The 27013-nt window shown below is 40.4% G+C and overlaps 1 protein-coding gene and 1 long non-coding RNA gene across 3 annotated transcripts in view; one reads left to right on the plus strand and one right to left on the minus strand.

The window, feature by feature from the left end:
* On the minus strand, nt 1-18187 carry DLEU7 (deleted in lymphocytic leukemia 7). Its single transcript, XM_032315225.1, has 2 exons — nt 17423-18187; nt 1-1321 (listed from the first exon to the last, which is right to left on the minus strand). Exons 1-2 carry the CDS (start codon nt 18182-18184, stop codon nt 1115-1117), a joined length of 969 nt encoding a protein of 322 aa, XP_032171116.1. The 5' UTR covers nt 18185-18187; the 3' UTR covers nt 1-1114.
* LOC116574469 overlaps nt 17386-27013 on the plus strand; it is a 25979-nt gene continuing 16351 nt past the window's right edge. Inside the window, exons 1-3 of one of the 2 annotated variants that reach the window (XR_004279331.1) lie at nt 17386-17498; nt 18146-18268; nt 20624-21814. This is a non-coding gene — a long non-coding RNA (uncharacterized LOC116574469). Of the gene's footprint in view, nt 17499-18145; nt 18269-20623; nt 21815-27013 lie in introns of those variants that run through there. The other variant, XR_004279330.1, reaches the window with a different exon arrangement.

The following is a 27013-nucleotide window of genomic DNA, read 5'->3' on the forward strand; positions in this document are numbered from 1 at the left end:
TTTCCATGAGTTTTGCTCATAGGGGAGGAGAGAAATAAAGTAGTTGCTAGGGGAAGTGTTTTTTAAAGATTGGAGGAAATTCTATAAGATAAGAGCATACTGATATAAATGCCCCTATTGAGAGGCAAGACTTGATACTACAGGCAAAAGAAGGAGTGTGTGTGTATATGTGTGTGTGTATAAGCTGGTTTTCAATACAGTCATCATTAAACAACAGGAAATTTAGTTTTTCCTAAGCATATTCAGATCATTGTTGCAAAAAAAAAAGTTAGCCTTTCTTTCCCCAGCTCTAAATATTTAGGGAAACCTGCCAGTGTATCCACTCCCTCCTGTTTTTCACAGGAATTTCCTACTTCAATTGGAATATTTAGAAACAGTAAGAAGAGCTACATGTTTCCACATGAGACTTTAATAATACTGTACTTTGTGTTTACATATCATATATCCTTGGTACTTCATAGCTCATTATCATTGTAAATTTACAAATCAGTGTATGAAAGCACAAGGCTTAGAAGCAACTATTTTCCTGTCCAACAGTAAGTTATTAATGCCAGGATTGGAACTCATAATTACTGACACATGTGATCCTACAACATCTAAAGATCATTTTCATAACATAAAATGAAGTGCTTAGTACGGAAAACATATAAATTATCAAATATCCTATTTATTCAAGATAATTTTAAGAATCATGAGGCTTTAATCATATAACCATATATAAATAACCATATTATATAACCATATTAAACCTCATAGTCCTACGTTAATATAAGTATAGATAAATGTATCATTTGATCAAAACTAATACTTAATATGAATCAGTAAATATATACATATATAATCCAATCAGTTCCACAAAGTAGAATATATTTCAATCAAAAAGTAAGCAAATATGTCAACATACTTAAAAATGTAAACTACTGCCTTAAAAAATTTTCACCAACATGCTGTTATCTAAAGGGTACAGATGCCATTGGTCAGACTTCTGTATATGTCAACAAGTCTCTTCTTACTGGGGTAAAAGCATCTATTGTCTGCTGATTCAATTAAGAACATAAGCTACCCAGTTCGTCTGGCAGTACCAGCTGGGTTTTAATTCTGGTGCCTTGGGCCTTCATATGTCTGGGAGATTCTGTAAGATCTGTCTCAAAGAAGCACAGGCTACCACGTGGGCGTCTGAAGGAAGACTAGCAAGTGACTGAATCAGCTTCTTGACTATTGTCTTCAAACACTGGTGGGCAGCATTCAAATCTCTGTCAAACTGTTGTCCTTGAATTTGTAGAGCCAAATGACTGCAGATGTTTCTAAACTCAACACTATCCTGAAATAAACAGCAAACATAAGCAATTAGATAGGTTATGGGGACATTTGCTGAGTTTTACATACCCAACTTCCATTCCCATCTCTTCCCATCACAGGACCTCAATTTTTCTCTGAGGGAACTACTCTCCTCCATCTTCAGCCTATGTGATTTGGCCAAAGCTGACTCCACCCACTCTACAACTCCAGGGATCAGCCAATTAGAGATGACCACCCTTCAGTCATTTTGGCTTGGTCAGGAATGGACAGGTGACCTAACACAGACCAATAAGCTACAATTCTAGAATGTCTTTTGGACTGGGAAAGAGGAGTTCTTTTTAACTGGGGCTTTTGGAAAGCATCCTGCCACCATAAGGGGAGAACCCACATGAGAAGGAAGTCAGTAGAGGAAAAAGAAAAAAAAGAAAAAAAAAGCAGAACCAAGGGATTAAAAGAGATCGATTCTAATTATATTATCTGAGTATATTGATCCAGCTATACTTGAAAAATAAGCCCCAGGATTTTTTGGTTATCTGAATCAATAAATATGCCTTTTTACTTCAGCCATTTGGAGTTGAGTTTCTGTTATTTGTTCATAACAGAGCTTTGAAGAATACACAAATAGCCTCTGTTCCTATTATTCCATACTCACAGTCTTCAAAATTCCAACACAGGATATGGTATATAATGAACATAGTGTCAAGAACTTTCCAATGCAAATTTAGAAAGAATAGTTCCCAGGTAGTTTAAAAGAATGAAATAACTAGATTTTTATTCCCCAAATGCTTCATATTCTAAAATCCATTGTATAGAAATGGTACACTAAAATTATTCCAATAAACAAACAAATAAAATTATTCCATACCAGAGATAATGTTGAATATATAATTTATTTTAAATACATGTAAATGCTCTCCACAGACTTCTGGTTTTGATAACATGGCACACTTATTTTCCCTAAAACCCTTTGAGGAAACTGAAGTCTAAATAAAATAGAGCAAATATCCTTTCTGGCATTGCAAGAAAACCATGAAAATCCCTAAAGGACAGAGATAAAGAAAAAGTAGACTATTTTAGCTGCCCACCAATATTCATCAAAAAAAAGAAAGTTAATCTGGAGCTGGGTTTGGGGTGAAGGATAAAGTTGCCCCAAGAATGTGTAACTGTTGACCTTTGCTACCCAACAGCTAAAGCTGGGAGCTGCCCTCTGTACCACATACATGTTCTGGGAACACTCATGCTAAGAAAGTGGCTTAAAAATTGGAACTGGGCTAAAATATCCATGGACACATGGTAAAAGCAAATAAAAGCCTGTTCCATGGGGACAGGTCTACAACCCATGCCCCACAGTAGTATTCCCATAACACTTTGTCAAAGACAAACTCAGAATATGAAATTTAAAATATAACCCACCATGATATAGCAGATACCAATACAGGGCAGTATAAACTCCAAGTATTTGAGCTAGAAACTATAAAATATGTTTAAAGTGATTAAAAATATAAAAGAAGGAATCAGAAACACTTTAAGTAAAAACAGGCTTGGAAAAGAACCAAATACCGTTTCTAGAAACTATTGTGACAAATTAAAAACCCAATAGACAATTTAGACACCTGAATAAATACATTCGAAATAAGGCATAGTAAACTAGATGATGAATATAAGAAAATTACTCAGAATGCAAGATAAAAAGCCAGACATGGGAAATATGTATGGAAAGTTAAATAACATGGATGATAGAAGAGAGGGTTGGACAATGAAAAAAAAAAAACAAAAACAAAAACAAAGAAGAGAGGGTTGGGGGAGAAGAAGGGAGACAATAGTCAAAGAGAATAATGGATAAGAATTATTCAAAATTGATCCAAAACATGAATCCAGGATCATGAACATAGATTCAGGATATAAAATCAGCCTTGAACAGAATAAGTGAAATGAGATTCAAATCTAAACTTATTAAGGCAAAACTACTCTTAAAAGCAACTGGGGGCAGGGGGTAGGGGTGGAATGGATGACCTTCAAGGGATGACAAGACAGACTGCCAACAGCCAAGCTATAAGGACCAAAACCTAGAAAAGAATGGGATAACTTTTCAAATAATTGTCAACATAGAATTTTTTTTTAATTCAATAAAACTATTATTTAAATGTCAGGGTAAAATAAATATGCCTTCCTTTTAAAGGACAACAGTAGTTACTACCTTCACTGTCATATTTTCCTAGAGATATAATTCAGATAGGGGACATTCATTTCAAAAGGAAAGAATGAGATGCAAGAAGCCACAGGGAACAAACAAACTTAAAAATATGATGTTCAAGAACTGATGTTCAAAACCAAAATTATAACCATTAACTTGGGACTTACAAAAACAAGATGGTTCCAAAATCCTGAATAGTAGTAACATGTAGGAGGGACTGGCATTCTAAGGCATTATACATATTCAGAAAGGTGATGAAGTTGATAAATTTCAGATATATTAAGTATGCATGTGAGAAATGTAAGGCTTATCATTAAAGGATAGAAGTAATATGTAAAACTTCAAAATCAGCAGATAAAAGGAAAATGAAAACTTAATTGATTCTGTTTTTAGAAGGTAAAAAGGAAGAAATATACAAACATAAATCAAGGTGAATAGAAAGCATTAAATCAGACACATTTTGAAATATGTGGTTACCAGATTAGATTTTTAAAAAATCTATTGATAAATTATTTACAAGGAACACATTCGAAACTAAAAACACCTAAAGACTTAAAGTAAATGGATGCTAAAACATATACACAGCAAAGAAGAGTTGAAACAAAGCCAGGAAAATCATTATTAGGGATAAAATAAACTACAGTTAATAAAAGGACCTATTCCTCAAGAAGGATAACAGTTCTATACTTCGTGTGTGCCTAATATGATTATCTTAATTTACATTCAATCCACAAACATAAAAGCTGATTTCTACCCAGCTTACTCAGACACTGAAAAAAATCAAACAACAAAATGATCAACTTGGAGAGAAAAGACTAAAACACTAATCACAAGCTTGGTCCAATAAAGATAAGCAAATACAAATTTTCCCAAAGATATATGGAATGTTTATGAAAGCTGACTCTATTATAATACGCTAGAAGCAAATTCTCAACGAATATCTAGAAGTCTATATCATATAAATAATAATGCAAATAAATGAGAAATCAATAACATAACTTTCCCAATACATACATGACTTAAAAATCTACTTCCAAATAATTCATGGATCAGTGAAAAAATAATTGAAATTTTAAAATACTTTATACTGAACAATTATGGAAATAGTATATCACAAATTTGGGGGATACACCTGCATTGAGAATGCCATAAAAGTAAAGAATAATCATTGAAAAATATGAGCTAAGAATTCAACTCAAGAACTTAGGACAAGAAAAAAAACAGATAATCTAAAAGAAAATGGAAGAACTAAAAGCTGAACTGAAGTTTGGAACTAGGGTTTACTTCCTACTTCTATGTGGAAAGAGAAGCTATTCTTCTCCCTAACAAAAACTCTGTCACTTGGGTGAGAAGGACCTGGGTTTCTGGCAAAGTGTTTATTAGAGAACATCTTCTGGGAAACAGAACAAACATTCATCTGTTGAGTTTGGCCAACAATGGCAGCCGGACTCCAGTGTGAGTGAGGGGCTGGGACAGAAAGATCAACACAACAAGCCACAGTTCCTTTACTCAAGCCTTCACAGCCTACCATGCTTCTTGTTTTTTTCTTCCTATTTAAAGCATTCTTGCTTCCCCGCCTTTGCGTTTTGCTCATTTCTGCTCAGAAGGTATCAAGGGGTTACGTAGATAATCCGTCCCATAGTTCATGGAGTAACCTATGTTCCTGCATATTGCTTGGGAATGGGAAAGTTGAGATGGAGTAATGCCTTCTGGACTACTACGCCAGATCCACATCAAGAGAAATTGTCTGCTTGCTTTACAGAAATAATCCAACTCTAAGTACAAAGTGGAAGGATCAAAGACAACATGCAAAGGGAAATTCAAAATTGAAGGAACCACTGAAATGTGTGCTGACGTGTGCCTATTAGCCAGTCTGCAAAGGCATTCATCACCCAAATAAGATTAAAATGCCTTAAAAATATGTTTGTGGGCCTAAAATCTGAAGTCAATTTCACGTTTACTGTAAAGAATCAAAGAAGGCATCATTTGGGGAAAGTATACATATAATAAAATTCCACTGCTGGGCTGCACTGGTCCCTGAGGCCCTGGGTAAACTTCAGATCTCTGGCAAGCTTTGCAAAGTCTCTTTATTTTACCCTTTTAGTACAGTTTTTTAATCCTTTCTCAACTATATTAACAGTCAAAGAAAACAAATTAATAGGCACAGGCTTTCCATGGGACTCTTAAGCCTGGGGATGGAAAAATAAAACAGGTGGTTGCTTCTCTTCCTGGGGTCTGAAGGCTAACTGTGGATCCAGTGATCATGGCCTCCAGCCAAACCTCTACTGATTCTGTTGTATAGATGGGGGCCAAAAATCACAGCATTGAGACAGTGGCATATTGAATGGCTCATGGACTTTCAGTAGAAAATCCCATGATCGATGCTCATGATGATTTCATATTTGCTGCTTTCCATTCAATGACAGGACACATCCACCCAGCAGCTTTTATTTAGCAAGTCCCAGATGCTTTCAGAAATGATGTCATACCCTTCACAGGGTTTTGAGTACGTTGCCAGCATTAGAACGCTCTGACTGAGCAATCTAAAGACAGGTTTTGGAACGTCTAAAGCCTTGTATAATTTCAGACTGTGGATATGAAATGTGTTGGTTGTTACAGTGCTTCAAACTGATAGGCTGCATTTACATTTTATAGTGACTCAACTCATCTACTGGGGTAATGGCCTCAGACTCAGTTAATGAAACAAATACATTTATTTCAAACATGTGAAGTCTCCACTACATGATTGAACATACTGGGTAAAAAGCAGTAAGACATGGGTACCTAGTCTATAAAAAGCTGATAACCTAGTAGGAGCATTGAGACACAAGAGCATATATCTAAATGTCCAATGAAAGGGGATGGGGGCTATGGTAAAAACACAAAGACCCAACCCTACAGAAGACCAGACATTTATAGACTCATAATCCAAGCACTGTAGAAGGCTCATACAAAGCCCTTTCTGATGTGTGAATCCTTTCTGGAGCACACCTGGTGTCACACTGTTTGCCACACAGGAGAAACCCATGTGCTTAGGAGGCAACCCTTAGTTCTAATTTCAAGAACATTTTTTTCCCCTTAATTCTTAGCTGGAATCTGCCCTGTAGTAGACAGAATAATGGCCTCCTGACATAGATAATCCATCCCATAGTTCATGGAGTAACCTATGTTCCTGCATATTGCTTGGGAATGGGAAAGTTGAGATGGAGTAATGCCTTCTGGACTACTACGCCAGATCCACATCAAGAGAAATTGTCTGCTTGCTTTACAGAAATAATCCAACTCTAAGTACAAAGTGGAAGGATCAAAGACAACATGCAAAGGGAAATTCTCCAAAAGCTGTGAGCATGTTATCCTATACAGCAAAAAGGATTTTCTAGATGTTAGTTAGGATGGCAGCCCTCCAGGCACCTGCAAAGACCCCTGGAATGCTGGGATTATCCCTTCATGAGCACTGGACTTGCCATCAGAGCCCTGGTTCTGTCCCTTTGACAGGCCACCTGTGGACAAGACATTTTTTTTAATCTCTGGAAAATTCAGTTCTCTAATGTATAAGGTAGAAACAAATAGCTACCACACAAAGAGATTTTGAAGGTCAAATAAGCTCATGGTCATGCAAACCCTGAATTTATAAGGCACTCCATTCATCTAAGGTTGTGCATAAAGTACTCCTCTAGATGGGAGGCCGGCAACAAGGAGAGGGGAGGAAGGAAGGACAGAAAATTACAGAACAAAATGCTCTATAGAAGCTAAGAACCTAATTGGTGAGATGAAACTAAGCTGTTCAGTAGTAGAAAGGTCACACAGAATAAGATTAAGGCACAAAGAAGAGTGCTTGAGCACACGTCATGTCCATTAGAATGACTACTGTTGAAAAAATCCTGAAAATCACCAGTGTTAGTGAAGATGTGGAGAAACTGGGCCCTCGTGTGCTGCCAGTGGGAATCTAAAATCATGCACCACTACGGAAAACAGCATAAAGACTCCTCAAAAAAATTAAAAATGCAATTACCATGTGATCCAGCAACTCCACTTCCAGAATACATATTCAAAAGGATTCAAATCAGGATTTCAAAGAGATATTTGCACACCCATGTTCACAGCAGCACTATACACAGTAGCCAAGAGGTGAGAGCAGCTCAGGGGTCCCCTGACAAATGAATGAATGAACAAACCATGGTATATACATAGAATGAAATACTATTTAGCCTTAAAGAGGGAGGAAATCCTGCGACGTGCTCCAACATGAAAGAACCTTGAGAACATTACGCTCTCGGAAATAACCCAGACACAAAAAGATAAATACCGTAGGATTCCACTTACATGCAATATTTAGAGTCGTCAAACTCACACAGAAACAGAGAGAAGAATGGTGGCTGCCAGAGGTGAGGAGAAGTGTAATGGGGATTTGTTGCTTAATATGTACAGAGTTTCAGATTTACAAGATGAAAAAATTATGGAGATTGGTTGCACAATAATCTGAATGTTCTTGATACTGCTAAACTATACACTAAAAATAGTCAAATTTGGGTTATGCCCTTTTTTTAACCCCAATTAAAAAAAAAAATAAGTGGTCAAGAGCATCAGAATGCTGTCGGCCTTTGCAGAAGGGGATGGGGGTTAGGATGAGGCATCTGGGAAAGCTGTACAGATGTTCCAAGACAGCTGGCGCCAGGGAATGCAGTCTTTGCCTTTCAGGGAAGAGATGGCCCTCACAATTAGAGAACGAATAACACAGCAAAGGCCTGAAGTCAAGTAGGGGCTGGGACTGGAAGAAGTCCAGACTGAAAAGAACAGAGCTTTGTGCTGGGAACCAGCACACAAACTAATGTGGGAGCCTTGAGTGCCACAATGAAGTCCCTGAGCACTTCCAAACATGGAGAGCACATGGCAAGCCAGCATTTTAAAAAACACTGGTCTGGCCCAACCTGCTAGGTGCAGGATCCAAGGCCAGGCTTCTGATCTACCTAGGGTCACTAAAGATTCACAACCATCCATGAATGACTGATGAAGAAATGTGACTGAGAGAGATGAATCAACGTACCAAAGTCACACAGCAAATGAGGGGTACCTTTTCTTATTATTTATTTATTTAATTTTTTTCTAAAATAAAGAAAAAATTGCTCTTTTCCCCCTAAACTAAAAGGCAACCTTCAGAATGGGAGAAGACATTTGCAAATGGCTTATTTGATAAAGAGTTAATATCCAAAATCTATAAAGAATTTATCAAACTCAACACCCCAAAACCAAAAAATCCAGGTAAGAAATGGGCGGAAGACATGGAGAGACATACAGATGGCTAACATACACATGAAAAATGCTCAACATCATTTGGCTTCAGGGAAATGCAAATCAAAACTACAATGAGATATCACCTTATGCCTGTCATTACGGCTAAAAGTAACAACAACAGGAAACAAGAGATGTTAACAAGATAGAAAGGGTTGGGGATGCAAGCTGGTACTGCCACTCTGGAAAACAGTATGGATTTTCCTCAGAAAGTTAAAAATAGTGCTACCCTATAATCCAGCAAGGGTGCTAGTGAATCCTAAAGAATCCTCTCTTCCCAAACTCAAATGTTCATCAAGACCCACCCCAAATTAGAAACCGGGCTGGGTACTATGATGACGTGGAGAGCAGAGCCTGCTACCCATGGTGGGAGACAGACTGGGGAACTGAAATTACGGAGCCTCAGATGTCCTCGTGGGATGAGCGGGGATACCATGCAGGCGAGCAGGGAGGCACCAAACTAGCTTTGAGATGGAACAAAAATGTCTACAAATGAATGTTTCTTTTTTGGCCCGATATTCACACTATTTTTCTTAAGGTTAACTGAGTGTTAACAAAGCTCCAGTTGGCATTGGTCACATCCAAATTGAGATTGGTCTGTTGGCCCATCCCACTTCGCTGCAACATAATTGAGAGGGTTTGGCTGTCTGGAAGATATTCAAGGCATGGAAACTTCTACCTCCCATGTCAAGCCAATTCCTAGCTAATCAGCGACCCCCCTAGCTGGAGCTCTCTCTTCCTCCACTCTGTTCTCTCCTGCCCAGCATACGGGAGGTCTCTTAGAAAAACTGCCACACTTGCACTTTTCTGCATTATGCTTTGTGTTTATTAGGAATGCACACATCTGGAATCCTTGAGCGACTGCAAATGCACCTGCAAAGTCCAAAAGGGAAGAAAAGCTAAGGCTTTTTTTAGCTTTGTACTGAAAATAAACACTCCCATCAAAACTGAAGTCTTGAAGGCAAAAAGAATCTGGCTTCGACAGTCAGTTTCAAAGCCTATTTTCTGAAACCAACACCAGCGGATAATAAAGTCAAAAATACAATATGACTTTATGCAGATAACTTTTAAAGAATCCAGAAGGAAGATTTTTAGTTTTTTTCCTTCCTCATCACCTTCAAAATCACTTCTCCATCTATATAAACTATAAATCAGCTCATATCCCCTTCACCACTGTCTTTAAAATAAGTTGGTTCTTTTCAAGACAGTCACATCTCAAGCTATAGTCTCTTGCAATGGCTTCCACAAACTTGTTTCTTCTCACATTTTCCTTTCTAGTTTGCCCTGAATGCCCAATGTCCCCTATGGAGAGCATTGAAGAAAGGTCTTTCCCCAGCTTTTGTGGTGGGGGCCTCCTGACCTTAATGAACTTCAGCAGACCACTCTCCACTAAAGGTGCCAAGTGCTGGGACATACGAAGGAGAACAGATTCGTTCCCCAGACCCATCAACCACCCCCATACTGGATATGTCCATAAAATTGGAAAGCCATTTCTCTATTTAGAGGGATAGTGTGAAAACCATGCTAGCAGAAATAGCATACTACACAAATTGTCCCCTTGGTTCATCAGCATCTGGCTTTGAACTACAAATTCATAGGGCCCAGAGGAGCCCCCAGTGGCCTGAACCCACAGTCAATCTCAAATAGATACGTAACTGTGTGTTAATAAAACACTCAATGAAGAACCAAAGTATCTGCCAGTCACCATAAAAAGTCTATCGTCCACAGGAAATTAAACATTTTTACTTGTGGTGTACCCAGTGCAAACGCTCACAAGGAACTAAGATTCCTTATGCATTTGCTTTGGGTATGGTACCATTTTCATTAGAAAAGTCCAGTTACTAAGAGCTTTGTGATGGATACAAGTTCTTGATTCAGGTATGCACACAAGGCAAACCCTAAAATTATAGAACAAAGCACGGCAGCATTTCCATCAAGATGTTAAACATAGCAGGTTTGTTTTAGGGCCTTCCTGAGATATCTTTCCCCAAATTCTCATTTTGGCAATTGTACATGTCCTGATTTTCCTATCACTCACGTTATGAGCAAGGACAAAGCTGTAATGAAGCTATTAAAAGAGTAGTCACTGGGCCTTTTTGTCCCAGAACACCATGATTTTATCCCAAATGAAGAGCAATTCCCTGTCTATGCTATAAACATGTAACTCTGAGCATTTATTCCTTCAATAGTTTGTAAGTAATTTTTAAAGACACAATTCCCAAATTTGCAGAAACTGGCTTCACACTCAGGTTAATGGGGAAAAAAGCACTCATCACCAACGTCTTCCTCTGAGTGACCCAATGTTCACACTTGCAATTTGCAAAGAGCATTAGCAGTGACCATGAAGCCAAAGCCAGTGATTTTATAACCACCACGCTTGGTATGTAGAATGAGAAAACCAGCAAGGACCACGGAACGTGATAGAATAACTGGCACCAGATCAGCTAATTGAAATGGGTGAACTCACAGGCAAGTTTAATCTATAATAGCAGGAAAGTTCTCCTGCCTCTGAAAGTTGGCATCAGCCATAGTTTCCATGAAACTTGCACCAGAGCAGAACTCTTGGAAACTATAAATGTTTTTGACTCTCAAAGGAAGACAGAAAAAATCAGAGTGACTTCATAATTGGCTTGGTTAATGGTGTCTGTGTGAGTTGGTCATTTTCAGCAGTTCTTAAAATCCTGGACTGGCTTCTGTCTGGTCCTCTGCATGTTTCTATGCTCCCTTTGAGTGGTGAGTGCCTAAGGCATTCTTGATAGTTATTACTAGTTGGATAATGATTTCCTACATTCACCTGGTGCTTTGGGTCACTATGTAAAGTGGCCCTCATATAATGAGACACACAAATCACCCATATAATGGATTAAATTGTGTCCCCCCACCCCCACAAAAAAAAAATCTGTGTGTTGAAACATAACCCAGTGTGACTGTATTGGAAAAAGGACCTTTAGGGAGGTAATTAAGGTTGTATGAGGTCATAAGGGTGGGACCTACTCCAGTAGGATTGGTGTCCTTGTAAGAAGAGAGAGATATATCCAATATCTCTCCCTCTCTCTAACCAGGTACAGAGGAAAAAGCCATTCAAGACATAGTGGGAAGGCGGCAGTCTGCGAGCCAGGAAGAAAGACCTTACCAGAAACCAAATTTTTGATCTTCAGCTTTCCAGCCTTCAGAACAATGAGAAAATAAATGTTTGTGGCTTAAGCCACCTGGTCTATGGCATGCTGTCATAGCAGCCCAAGCTGACCAAGATACCCAGTCTACAAGGTGATTCTTGCACCCCAAGCAGTGTGCAGTGCACAGCATATCCAACCCACTGTACACACTCATGGACTTTATTTCTGCATGATGTTCATCTCACCTCTCTAATCCAGCACTGTGATATGACAGAAAAAAAAAGAAAAAAAGGCAAAACCATGTTTGAGCCATGGGCCATCACTTCCCAGCTGTGAGATCTTTAGCAAAATCCTAAATTCCTCTGAGTCTCAGTCTTCTTCTATAATAAATGTTTGTCTAGCAGGTTAACTCTAGCCTCTCCAACAAATTTAACAAGACTCAGGATTATGAAGTATTTTTTTATCCACTATAAAAAAGCTCACTTCATGCATGTTTTGAATGTATGATAATCTCTAAATATTCAAAAAGAATATTAAGTGTCAGTTTCTTCAAAAAAGAGTAAAATACTATAAAAATGTCCATCAGTATTGTGCTGAGAGTTTCTCTGCCTCCATGCCTGAAAATTTCACTTCTTTAAGCCTCAGTGGCTTGATCAGCAAGTCATTCAGTGGCAGCATCTCTAAGTCAGTCATCAGGTATGGGCTAAAGCTGACCTCTGGATAGTGGAGACTTCTTGGAAATCTCCTTGGGTCATCCTAACTCTGCCTTTGTCAACAGACTCAGAAAAGTAAATAGAGTCCGTGGGCTAGATCCATCAATATCAAGGCTGGAACTCACAATAATAATAGTCAATGAGAACATGAGACATAAACTTGTTAATAATTACAATAATAATAATGATAAATTTCAAAGGTATTGAGAGTTTGTATGGGCAGCCACTAGCTAAGTCTTCATGTGCATTATCCTAATAACCCTATAAGGTTAGATACCTCTATCTCCACTTTAAGGAAAGGAGACTGAGGCACAGGAAGGCTGAATAATTTTCCCAAGGGCCTACAGCAGCAAGTGGCATAGTAGATTTGAAAGGCTTCACAGGACCAGATCACTGAGCTGTCCTGCACTGTCTCTACTTTGGGTCCCTAATGCCTTTCATTTGGGCGGAGGGCTTAGTTCAAGTGAGTCCCCCTCCTCTCTGTGGCAACTAACACTGTGGGAGGGAACTGATGTTAGAGGGATGTTTCCACACACTTCCAAGTGATACACAGGTGTTATTTCCATTAGCACAACTCCTCCCAAAATCCTTCTGTGTATAAAATCAATCCACATGTTCTTAATTTAAAAATAAAGAAAACAAGAAAAAAATTGGAGAAGACACACATAAATGGCAAAATAAATGACAAATCCATGTTTTTGGATTGAAAGAATTAATATATATTTTTAATATTGTTGAAATATCCACACTACTCAAAGCAATCTATAGGTTCTGTGAAATACCTATCAAAATTCCAATGGCATACTTCAAAGAAGTAGAACAGTCATTCTAAAATGTGTGTGGAACTACAAAGGACCCCAAATAGCCAAAGCAACATTGAAAATAACAAAGTTGAAAGTACGATGCTCCCTGCTTTCAAGATATACTACAAAGCTATAGTAACCCAAGCAGGATGATACTGATACAAAAACAGACACACAAACCAGATTGGAACAGAATTAAGAGCCCAGAAGTAAATCTACACAGATATAGACAATTAATCTATGACAAAGGAGCCAAGGATATACAATGGAGAAAGGACAGTCTCTTCAATAAATAATAATGAGAATACTTATCAGCCACAGGCAAAAGAATGAAACTGGACCACTATCTTACACTACACATAAAAATTAACTCAAATTGTATTAAGGACTTGAATATAAGACCTAAAACCATAAAATTCCTAGGGGGAAAAAGAACATAGGCAGTAAATTCCTCAACATCAGTCTTAGGAACATCTTTGCAGATCTGACTCTAAAGGCAATGGAAAGAAAAGCAAAATAAACAAACATGACTACATCAAACTAATGAGATTCTGCAGGGCACCGGAAACCATCACCAGAATGAATCAGCAACCTATTGAACGGGAAAAGATATTTGTAACTGAATATCTGACAAGGGGTTAATATCCAAATACATAAAAAGAACTCCTACAACTCAAAGACATAAAAAATAAACTACTGGTTAAAAAATGTGCAGAGCATGTGAACAGACATTTCTTCAAAGAAAACATACAGATGGCCAACAGGCACATGAAAAGATGCTCAACATCACTAATTACTAGAGAAATGCAAGTCAAAACCACAATGAGACCCCTCCTAACGCCTGTTATAATTGCTGCTATCAAAGAGAAAAGAAAGAACAAGTGTTGGTCAGAGTGTGGAAAAAAGGAACCCTTGGGCACTATGAGTGGGATTGTAAATCAGTACAGACACTATGGAAAACAGTATGGGATTCCTCAAAAAATTAAGAACAGAACTACTGCATGACTTAGCTATTCCACTTCTGTGTATTTATCCAAAAAATTTGAAAACACTAATTTGAAAAGATATATGCACCCCTGTGTTTATTGCAACATTATGTACAATAGCCAAGATATGGAAGCAACCTAAATGTCCAGCGATAGATAAAGGGAAAAAGAGGTGAGATAGATAGATAGATACACACACACACAATGGAATATTACTTAGCCATAAATAAAGAATAAATTCTTGCCATTTGCAACAGCATGGATGGACCTTAAGGGTACTATGCTAAGTGACGTCAGTCAGACAGAGGAGGGCAAACACTAAATGATTTCACTCATACGTGAAATCTAAAAGATGAAACAAATGAATAAATAAAATAAAACAAAGACAAAGTCATAGATACGGAGAACAGACTAGTGGTTCCCAGAGGAGAAAGGGGTTGAGGCATGGCTGAAATGGGTGAAGGTAATCAACTGCTGATGGATGGTAACTAGACTTATGGTGGTACACTTTGTAGCATATGCAAAAGTCAATTTAACACTAGTAATAATGAAGCCAGGTCAGCATAACCAGCCCCCTGAAAAGACAGACAACTGTGTCCTTAAGTCTAAGTTCTTTGTAATCACTCCTTTACAACCAAAGATACTACTTTTTTCTCCAAACTAAAAACCAAGCAAAATTCTGAGATGTTGGCCAGGAGACAAATCACCCAAAGAAACCTCTCCCTTCTGAAAACACAGGCTGTTCTCAGGAGCCCTCAGAACCCATTACTCCTCTGCAGGTGACCAGCAGACTCCAATAGGATGGCTACTTTGGGTTGGGGGTTGAGGGGACCAAACAGCATTTCTCTATTAGAGACAAGAAAGCAGATGAGTAGAAGTGAGATTTTTTTAGGTAGAGAGGAAGATATTTGTGTCTGATGGCCTCTATTTTCTCAGAAGAGGAATGAACCAGTTGAGGTTTGGATAAAGAACGCTTGAGAAGGGTGGAAAATGTTGAGGACAAAAAGTCAAGTAGGAAGCATCAGAAGAATGACCAAGTAGAAGGGACGGTGGCATGAAGCTCGAGTGGCATAGTTTATAGGCCAGAGCAGAGAGCCCCAGTGCACTTGAGCTGGACTGGGCCCTCGGACAGTGGTCTCCAAGCTGACCCCCAGACTGCATCCTCACCTGCTGTGACTTATCTAGGGTCACGTCCATGCCTCAGTCATTTCAAGCGTTACCTTTGCCTGCAAGAAAATTCAAGGCCCTTCGCATGACACACAGACCTTTCTTGCCATCAGACCCCACTTACCTGTCCATCATCCTGTTAAAGTTTCTGCCATAATGAACTAATTTTAGTTCCCCCAAAGCCCAAGTCTTTTCATTTCTTCTGGGCCTTAGATCACACAGCTCCCCTGAAGTGATTTTTCCCTTTTATGCCTGTGGGGCAAATATTCATATTTTTTTAAGATTACTTCCTCCAAGAAGCCTACCGAGATCACCTAGGTAAAGCCGATCACTCAGTCTCTCCTTCTGCCAACCTACATGTGCCCTGTATATGCCCCTAACATCAGACAACCCTTCCTATTTCAGCAATTCTAAGATGCACACTTTTTCATGTTTCCAAAATCTCTGATGTGATCTTACAATAGATGGTGCATCATAGTTCATTTGGTAGGATTTTTTATTTCTTCATGGTACAAAAAAAGGTCATTCTACACACAAGCATTAGTGAAATGCAGCTTCAGTTTTTAACTTCCTAATGTAAGTGGGGAAGTGCTTCGCATTTGGAGGCAATCTTATTTCCCCTCCCCCAACACACATTTGGGAATATTGGGTTGTATCAGTTTGTTGGGGTGGGGTGGGGGGGTAAGGTTTCTGGCATCTCCCGGGTTGAGGCCAAGGATGTTGCTAAACATCCTATAACACACAGGACAGCCCCACAATTATCCAGCCCAAAATGTCAGTATCAGGTGATTGAGAAGCCATTGTATTAGAGTAACAATACTTATTTGGCTGTATCATATGCTTGATCATATTTAATTTCAGATCAACATTTTACAGTGTCTAGTAACCTAAAAACACAGCAGTTTTTTTCCAAACCTTGACTTAAAGAGCAAGAATAGCAACTCTGGGGAAGCCCCCTAAGTTTTCTTCATCACTCCCACCCATTTCCTTCTGCTGGCCTCCCAAGGGGAAGGTAGGAAGCAAAATTGGAAAGCCAAAAGATCCCAAAGACATTGTGACCGTAAACCAATTAGGTTAGTTAATGACAAGGCAGACACTGGATCCCAAGATCTGCAGATTTCCCCAGTCCCACCTGGCGGGGGAGGCAGCTGTTCTGCTCCCTGGCTAGGCTGAGGAACATAGTTTGGTACCATGAGAGGAAACGTGCCCTACAAACACAAGCTGCTCGACTTAGCAGGAGTTTAGCATTAGTATTCACGCTTCAACACCCAGGCCGCACCCGGCTCTCACCCCACTTTTATGACAATTTAGGTTGACTCCGTAAAGGCCTCTGAACTCTGTGGGGAATTGGGTTTCTGCAAAAAAAAAGTTTGGTTCTTAAGTGTGAAGGAACTTGAAATAAATTTAGGTGATTTTTTTCACACAAAAGGCAGAGGGGACTTAATACATGCATTTAAGGCTCTGGAGTAAGGGTTATTAACTCGGAAGGGGAAAGCAGGGGCAGCTGTCTTCCACCCCTAGAAGCTGCACATGTGGAAAGGGCCTTGGGCTGGAGCAGGAGGCTGATTTATGTGAGAGAGAGAGAGAGAAAGGAGTTCCGAAGGAAGGTTTTTGGCAAGGCCTCCCTGCGTTTCAGTTCCACAGCCAGGTGGGCCCCAGGTGGGCCTCTCAGTTCCTGGACTCAAGTCCCAGGGGTGTCACCTCCCCCCTTCCCTCTCACAGAGGCGGAATCCCTGTGGATGGCCCCGCTTTGCAACCGGTGGCCCCTCCCGGCTTCATCCCTTCATTCCGGCCCCGCAGCCCCGCCCTGTGGCGGGATCCTGCGCTGGAGCGGGGTGCTGGAGGCCAGACTCACCTTCAGATGGATGAGGAAGGACCGCTCCTGCTGGAGGGGGCCCAGCAGCGTCTGCTCCACGCTGACCAGCTCCGAGGTCGAGTCCACCACGCGGGCCAGCGCACTGCGCATCGCCATCTGGGTCAGGGTGCAGGGCACCCGACCCCTGGGGAAGGGCAGCAGCTCCGCGCCCCCCTCGGCGTCTCGCACCACTTCCACTTCTGGGGAACTTGCCCGAGCCCCAGACCCGCCATTCCTGACCCCCCGCGCCCCGCCCCCCTCTTGGCGCCCAGGCCCCGGCCGGGCCAGCAGCGGGCCTGTGCGATGCCCTGGGGCGGCGGACACGTGGTCTGGATCCTGCGGGTTCCCCGGGTCGCCCGGACCGTCCCCCCAGCCCCACTCCTGCTGCAGCAGCTGCAGAGTCTGCAGAGCCACCATTTGGTGGCTGATAGAGGCCACTAAGGGCGCCGGGCTAGCCATCGCCTCTGCCGGCGGTTCGGCGCGCCCGGCGGGCAGGTGCAGCAGTGAGTAAGAGAGGCGGGGGCTTTTGGGGTCGCCAGGGTCACATTTCTCGGCATTCTTGCCTTTCGAGGGTGGGGCTGGCCCCGCCCCAGGCCCGCAGGAGATGGCCTGCGCTGGCCCCTGAATTCTTAGTACGTCGGGACCCAAGACTGCCTGAGGCTGGGCTCCTTGTGCGCTCGAAAATCCCCCAAATGCTGAGCGCGGGTTCTTTCTCTTCTCCAGGACTTGGATGGGAAAACGTGCGGCTTGGTGCAGATGCATCCGTCCGCAGGGATACCCCGCCCCCACCTGCTTTGAAGGATGCCTGTCAGTGACCATTCGTGCCCTGGGTACTGAGGGTGGCAGGTAAGAGAACCACCCTAAGCAAGGGTGCCAAGAGCCAGAGAAAGCTCACAAAAGGTAGACCGTGTCCCCATCCCCTCCCCCACCCCTTTCCCAATCCTGGGAGAATTTTCAGGAACTTCTTGGAGTAACCTTCAAGGCCCCCTGTCCCCCAAACTTGTGTAACTTGTGTATATGGACGTTCTACTCTTCTCCGCTTTGCTCATGCCACAGACACTCAGGGACTCTGATGGCTAAGGAGGCATCAGGGCACAGCTAGGGTAGGACACACTTCGGCTCCCTGCCAAGGTGACTCGGGAAGTGAGGGTTTGGCATTGCCCAGAGGAGGAACCCAAATGGCTTTGTGTGAAACTCCCCAAAGACATGGGCAGCGGGAGTTTGAAGCTAAATCCTTTTAGGAGCCATGAACCCAGGGACAGCTGTACAAATAGTTGCTGCTTTTAATTAAACCTAACTTCGCTGCTTCCTTGACTCAGGAGGGAAGACTGGGAAATTTACGCTTTGATAGACTGGAAACTATTGGTGTGTGATTACATTTTATATATTTTTTTAAAAAGCAGCACACAGTTGAGGAGAATGGTATGGAGGAGTGTTACAGAGTAGCCTGGTGGCGGCTTTCTTCCTTAATGGGAAACCATTGAACATACAAATGAGGCAGGTAACAAGGGTGCAGGAACATGACAGACACTGGACCCTCCCCACCTGGAGGGTGGGATTTCCTCCTTCCTTTAGAAGAGAGTGTCCCCCACCCCAGCCCCGCTCAGTGTGGTGGAGTGAGAACTGGAGAGGGCTTTGTGTGGGAAAGCTGCCCCAGTGAGTCTATTAGTCTAAAGGGCGGTCATCAGAGATATGGGGTGGAATTTGGGGTCCTTTAAGGTTTCTTCAACTCTAGGATAACATGACCCCATATAATCCTCCCAACTCTCCAGTGAAGGTTCCTTCTAGTTCCCAGTGTTTTCTTCCCCTATGAAAACAAATCTGAATGCCAAGGTAAAGAAAACCTTTCTTAAATAAAAATGAGTATGTTCACACTAATTATAACTAAGTAAAAATGCATGTCTGTGCATTGACAGGAAATTACTTTGGAGGGAAGTAAATAGTTTGAAGTTGATTAGATTCTCTTGATGAAGTTACTTAAGTTCATGAGAAAAAAAATAGAAAAATCCTTCTTTGAGTGTGTGTGTGTATGTTTTAATCCTCGAATATTGAAATACACTAGGTTTAGCAGAGACTAACCAGCAAAAACTAACCCCTAATTTTCACAGAGCATGTCAGATCTCCTGGGGTGCTCCTCTTTCCAGATAAGCAGGAAATCCAGTTTCATGGGCTAACTCTTCCACTATCAAATGGCTGACTGCAAAACCTTCTTGACAGATGGAATTCCAGCCAACAACAGAATTGAAATCACTAGACGCAGCCTGACCTGAGGCCCCACTGTTCTACATCCCAGGCTGACTTTGAGACCTATGAGACCAACTGAACTTTAGGGAATATGAGAGAAGGGGCCAGAGAACCATGGGGCTTCTGGGATCGTACATGTTGCTTCAATCATTGTCTGAGTTTCCTCCTATCTTTTAGAGAGTCCCGGACTATGTAGCTTCTCAAGGGTTGTCTGTCCCAGCCATGGACAACATTTTACTTTGCCATGACCTTGGAATGGCTGATGTTCCAAAGCTGGAGATATGAGGCTCTAAGTGAGGAAAAGCACTCATAAGCTATTGAGACAGGTCAATAGCACAGTAGATCTGCCCTTGATCTGAACATCTCCAAAGTTATACATGCTGGGCTACCAGATCAAGTACTGAATTACACACTCCCTACTCACTATACTGACAGGTCAAGGCCATTGTGTAATAGAGGGCACACTCGAAAGGATGAAGTCTTGGACACCTGATATTTTTGCTTCACAGTATCTATTTCACTATTTTATGGAAACATACCCTCATTTACCAGTAGATACTCCTCCTCCTCCTCCTCCTCCATGTTTGGTCCATATAGTCAGGGGGAAGGAAGCTGTCCCACTGCAGAAGTGGACTGGGGCATCTGAGCCCGGGGCCAATCACACATCACATTCTCATTGTGAATGGTCAGGAAGCGACACATGACCCACGAGGAGCCAATATGATAATAATATTTAGGATGCTTTGAGCTGAATGTACTGTATAAAATAAAATAATGGAACTAGAAGAAAGTGTAGGCCAAATGATGAATTCCTTTCTAACAAGAAAATTTAATACAAAGTCATTTAATTGAGAAGAATGTTATTGTCTCCAATCACAAGACTTAATGGTAGGAAGGCTCCAGGGCTGATTAATCTCTAGGAGTATCAGATCTCCAGGCATGCTTCTCTTTCCACAGACCCTGGAAATCCAGTCTCGTGCAGCAAACCCTTCCACTATCAAGTGGCTGACGGCAATGACCACTTCTGGTCGTGAAACTAAGATATTTTAAGCTCCAGAGCTTCTGTAGCCCTTCTGTGAGTCTGAGGGTCAAGAGGGCCAACAGTGAAGAGAGAAAAGGAAGAGATTTATAGTGAGAAGCCAATGGTCTTACAACACCATCCAAGACCTATGTTTAGCAGCACAAGAAGATAGCCCCACCTCTGAGCTTTTCAGTTACACACGCCACCAAAAACTCTTTTTGCTTGAGCCACTTTGGGTTGAGTGTATGGCTTCTTGCAACAGAAAGCTACAACTAAAACAAACTGCTTGACCTACTGAGTGCAGAAATGTTGTTAATGGAGTGATCTGTGACCTAGTGCCTCTCGGGCAAAACAGCCCTAAAAGGTCCCTCTGGCCATTTCCAGCAACACTTCTGCAATTCACCTAAACTTTCACCTAAAGTTTAGGTGAATTGCAGAATTCAACAATTGTGGAAAAACCTCTCTAAGCAACTCTGGTCTTTCCTGACAATTGATGGGAGCATTATTAAGTGGACAACAGAAGTACTCATGACCTTGGGTAATGTGGGATAAAAACTCCAGAAAGTGAGAAGCAGTGTTAGTAAACTGATAGAGTGTGATTAGAGAAACCAGTATTCTGGCCCTTCTGTGAATCTAGAGGTTCTTTTCCTCTGGATTCTTTCCTTTTTCCTCCTTTTATTATCTCTTTTGTTTGAGTGTAGTTGATGCACATTACATTAGTTTCAAGTGTACAATGTAGCGATTCAGCATCTCTTCACTTTTGTGCTGCGCTCACCCCAAGTGTAGCAAGATACGAACTTGTGCTGGAATCCTGAGGAAGCCTGGCCCAGCGGGAACAGAAGGGGGAAATGAGAGAGGGTGCCGCCCTGTGAAGCCTTCCTCAAAGGACTCGGCAGAGCCTAGATACATTTGAGCCCTCCTTATATACTTTGGCGCTTTTCTCCAAAAGGGATCCAAGAGAATTCCAGCAATGGAGCTGTTAACCTTCAGCACACCCTGGCAAAGTTCATAGGCGGGAGCAAAACAAAACATGTCCAAAGAGACCAGAGAGTTATTATTTTTGAATGAAAATTATGGTTGAGGAGAAACAGATGCTGAAGAGATAGACCAAGATCTGAAAATGTTCTGTAAAAAAGAAAACAACAGCACCGAAAAGATGGAAGCCCAAAGAAGAAAGAGCAAAAAAGATCAAATTGCCTTTTTAAACATACAATTGTGATGTTCGAATATGCCAGGTCATAAAAATGCACATGCAATTCCAGCTTTGGCCTAAACATTTGATTTTCAGAAGAAAAAAAAAAAATGCAGTCCTGCCACGAAACCTCTGAATTGCCAAAAACAATTGTTTACATAGGGCAATGTGTTTTAGGGACATCATATATGCACTGCTTGCCCAGACCCTATTAAACTGGTGAAGCTAAGTGAGGCTCAGTACAACTAAGTGTAGAAAAATAGACCAGTGAAGTAAAGGGAGGGAAAAGAGAAGTTTGAAATGTTGGAGCTCACCTGCCTCTTCCAACATAATTTAATGTGCAATTCACCTCAACACAAAATGCAGTTCTTTCTGGACGTGTGAGTCATTTCACTTGGTTTAGTTTATTTTCAGGAGGAATCCTTGATGTTGGCAGAAAAAAGTCAAGAAAGGGACTTTAAAAGAACTAATAGGATTTTTCCTAATTTCTTGTAGCTTTGGTGGATGATTTCATGTTGAAGAATGAGGGGGTAGCAGGGATTTTCCTGCTGCCTACACATAATCTCAACAAGACAACCTTGCTGGGTTTTCCCCTCAATTTCTGATTACAAAATGTAACCCCTGAAGATTATCCTTCCCCTTGGAGGGAAGAATTTAAAAGCTGCTTAATTTCCTGAACTTTTGTGGGTTCTTTCAACTCAGTAGGGGGAAAAAAAATTTGATCACCTCATCACTTCCCATGACTGCCCTCATATTTTCAAGTTCTAGAAGGTACTCTCTTAATATGATTGAAAGAAATTCTTGACTTGGGTTAATATATTTAAAATAAAAACAAACAAACAAACAATTCCTTTCCTTATATTTATCTTCATTCCCTTTTGCACTTCTTTCCTTTAAGAAATTTTCTGCTCTTCTTCCCTAGTTTCTCTTCTGTCAGGCTTTATGGTGGAACAGACCTGGGGGTTTTATCCATCCTCTCATTTCCTCCTCTCTCCCTTCTATTTTTCCAGAATTTTCTTTCCTAAGAAAAATGAGAAAAGGGGGCAGGGACAAGGGATTTTGGAGGCACATGGTTCTTCTGTGTAGCAAGATTACTATGCTTATGTTTCCGTGAAGTCAAAACTTCTTACTGGGAGTTTTGGTCTAGTTTCCAACTCTTAAACCCTGCGTGCGGCAAGGGGGAGCTTATGCAGTTTTGGGAACTGGCTTAGTGCCTTCCCACATTGGCTCTCTGTGTTAGGAAAACAAGAGAGGCCGACAGATCTACTTGTTTTATTTGTTTGGTCATTTCAGTCCTTTTGTTTCAAAATATTATTGAGAATAGTCAGAAGAGTTGAAATAAGGTAAAAGACATTTTAAAAATAAAGATTTGTTGAGCATGATTGAAGTGATCTATTTTTCCTCCTTGTAGGGAAAAGATACAAACTATTTTAAAACTTAAGTTTATATAAAAATACGACTGCATATTTTAGCACAAAGAATGTCTATATCTTAATTCTCATCATCTGGGTTTTTTTTTGTTTTTTTTTTTTTACTATTCACTGTTCATTATCAAGTGGGGTCTTATAGATGGGAATCTGACCATAAAACGCAAATGGTCCATAAAAATGATCAAATTTCAAGCATTTGTTCAAAAAACATCACATGTAAATTTTATTTCATATGTACTTCCCATTTGAAAATTGAAACCACTTTCAATGGGATCTTTAACGCCTCTGTTCAAATATCTAAGCTTACTCAGGCCTAAATTATAGTCTTTGATGGATCATTCATAGATAATGGTAGATAATCTGTTAAAGCAGTGAAGGATTTTTTTTTTTAATATTTTACTTATTTATTTGACAGAGAGAAACAGTAAGGGAGGGAACACAAGCAGTGGGAGTGGGAGGAGAAGCAGGCTTTCCGCCAAGCAGGGAGCCTGATGTGGGGCTTGATCCCAGGCGCCTGGGGTCATGACCTGAGCCAAAGGCAGATGCTCAGTGACTTGAGCCACCCACGTGTCCCCAGTGAAGCATTTCTTAATGTCCTATTCATTTCAGCTAAGAATAAAATCTTATGCTTTCCAGGTAAATGTTAATTTTAATACATGATTCCATTTTACAAAGACTTAGATTTAAAGTCAGCATCAAATATAAAATGCATGTGAGGGGTTGCCTGGCTGGGTTCAGTTGGGAGAGCATGTGACTCTTGATCTCAGGGTTGTGAGTTCAAGGCCCATGGGCATAGAGCTTACTTAAAATGCATATGATGGACAAAAAATATACCTTAAAATATCTTATTTTATTTATCACAATTTACAATTCAAAGTAAAACTTCTGTTAGTTTTCTTAAATTTCCATGCTGATATTTAAATTACCAAATTTCACAGGGAAGCAATATAGCATGGAAGCTAACAGATTGGGCTCTGGTGGATGATAGAAACATCTGCCTGGGGAATTCAAGAAATCAACTTAAAAACTGTAAGAACAGAGGAAAGTTTACTTCAGGTGTTTGTAGTCAACATACAAAAACTGATTAGCTTCCCATATACCACAATAACTGACTAGAAATGTCAGGGGCAAGTTGGTCCAATCTATAATAACTACAAACCTACAAAATAGCTGGGAATACAGTAAACATGAACATGTTCAAGACTTATGCAAAAACTATAGATAAAAAAATTATTAAAAACTGTAAAAGGAGGGATATCTGGGTAGCTCACCTGCTCAAGCATCTTACTCTTGATTTCAGCTCAGGTCATGATGTCAGGGTCAGCGGGGAGTCTGCTTGAGGATTCTTCCTCTCCTCCGGCCCCTCCCCCCATTCTCTCTAAAGTAAAATAAATAAATCTTTTTAAATAACTGTAAAAGAAGATCTAAATAAATGGAGACAAATATTCCCTTTCTGTTTGAATAGTTCAATTTTATAAAGCTATTAATTTTCTCTAAATTATTCAATACAATCCCAGTAAAACCTCAATAGGATTTTGATGAAAGTAAACAAGCTCATTCTCAAGCCAGTCTAGGAGAGAAAGCGTCAAAATAGCTAAGAAAATTTTGAAATAAGAACAATTAGGGGACGTCTGGATGGCTCAATCTGTTAAGCGTCTGCCTTCAGCTCAGGTCATGATCTCAGGAACCTGGGATTGAGTCCTGAATTGGGCGCCCTGCTCAGTGGGGAGTCTGCGTCTCCCTCTTCCTCTACCCCTCCCCCAATCATGCGCAGCCCTGCACCCACTCTCCCACTCTCCTTCTCTCTCAAATAAATAAATAAAATCTTTAAAAAAAAAAAAGAACAAATAGGAAGGACTTTATCATGTATCAAAGTGTGCTCTAAGCTATACTAATTTTAAAAGTGTGATAATGTAAGAAACAAAACAGAGGATCATAGGGGAAGAGAGAAAGGAAAAAAATAAAACAAAACTAAAAAAGGGAGACAAAGCCTTACGACTCCTGATCATAGGAAACAAACAGAGGGTTGTTGAAGGGGGGCTGTGGAGGGAGGGATGGGGTTAACTGTGGGATAGACATTAAGGAGGGCATGTGATATAAGGAACTCTGAATACATTATATGTTAATTAATTGAATTTAAATTTAAAAAGGTTTTGAAAAAGTGTGATAATGGTACTAAAATGGACAAATAGTTCAAGAGTCAGAACCAGGGCTACACATATGGAAAGGGCCTTCAGCAGGAGCAGGAAACTGATTTATGTGAGAGAGGAAGGACTTCCAGAGGAAGATTTTGGCACAGCCTTCCTGGAGCTCTGTTCTCAGCTCCAAGATCCTTACCGCTAGTGCTGAGTGCTCATAAATATATACAAGATACAGGATATACACATCACAAAGGAAAAATAGATTTTATTATATAAAATTATGAAACTTTTATTTGATGAAAGACCATAAATAACATTTAAAACTAGTGCAGTCTGAGAAAATATACTCGCAGCGTAAAAAAAAAGCACAAAGGATCAATTATGAACTTATAGAAAACAATTCTATAAGATTTAATGATATGGATTTTGATCAAATATAGGCAAAAGATACAGAGAAAATCAATGGTCTAATAAACATAGGAAAAGATAGTCAACCTCACTAGCTCTCAGGAAAATGTAGGTGAATTAACATTTGAGATAGGGCTTCCTACTCCTCAACCCCCGGACTGGCAGAAATAAAAGCGAATTCATATACACGTGGCCAACAATGTCAGACAAAGGCTTGTTTCATATGCTATTAGCAGGATATATAAATCAGTCCTTTTGGAGGATAATTTCTATCCTGCAGAAATAGTCACATGTGAGCACAGTTGTACATAGAGGAAAAACGCAAATAACTGAAATGCCTGTCTCTAGGGTAATGGATAAATAAAGTCATGGAACACCAAGATAGTACATACCCCTGTTACAAAGAAAGCTCATACAAAAAATAGGCACAGCTGTAGTCATTAACATGGAAAGGAGCAAGCCACCATGCGTTCACCTGACCAATAGTTAACACTGATTGAGTATCTCAGCTGGTCAGGTACTGTTGTAGATTTGGGGATATAGACATGAGTAAAACAGACCACATTCCTCCCTCGAGCAGCTTATATTCTAATGCCAGTTTGACAATAAAATCAACAAGTAAATTGAGTTGATGATGCTTGGTAAGTGTTGTGAAGAAAAATAAAGCATGGTGTGTCATTTTTTAACTTCATTCAGCTGTAGAAGAAAACCCAGTTAACTGAGGCTTAAACAAATAAGGATTTACTGATCATGTATAACAGAAATTCATCTGAGGGAGAGGGAAGCTGGGGGTAGCTTACCAAAGAATGAAGCTCTTTTTAGCTTTCTGCTCTAACATCTTCTGTCTGTGGTTTCTGTCCTCTTGGTTACAAAAAGGCTACTGGTCACTCTAGGTCAGCATTCCAGGCTGGGGACTATTTTTCTTTTTTTAGTAAGCTCTACACCCAACATGGGACTTGAATCTCTTAACCTGAGATCAAGAGTCATTCCTGTGAGAATGAATATGAGTGAAATTAGATGATATTTGTTTTTCTCTGACCAACTTACTTCACTTAGCATTCTACTCTCTAGCTCCATCCATGTTGGTGCAAACGGCAAGATTTCATTCTCTTTATGACTAAATTATATTCCATTTTTTATATATATAATACGTTA

This window comes from Mustela erminea, chromosome 15, assembly GCF_009829155.1.
Source record: "Mustela erminea isolate mMusErm1 chromosome 15, mMusErm1.Pri, whole genome shotgun sequence".
Taxonomy (NCBI): domain Eukaryota; kingdom Metazoa; phylum Chordata; class Mammalia; order Carnivora; family Mustelidae; genus Mustela; species Mustela erminea.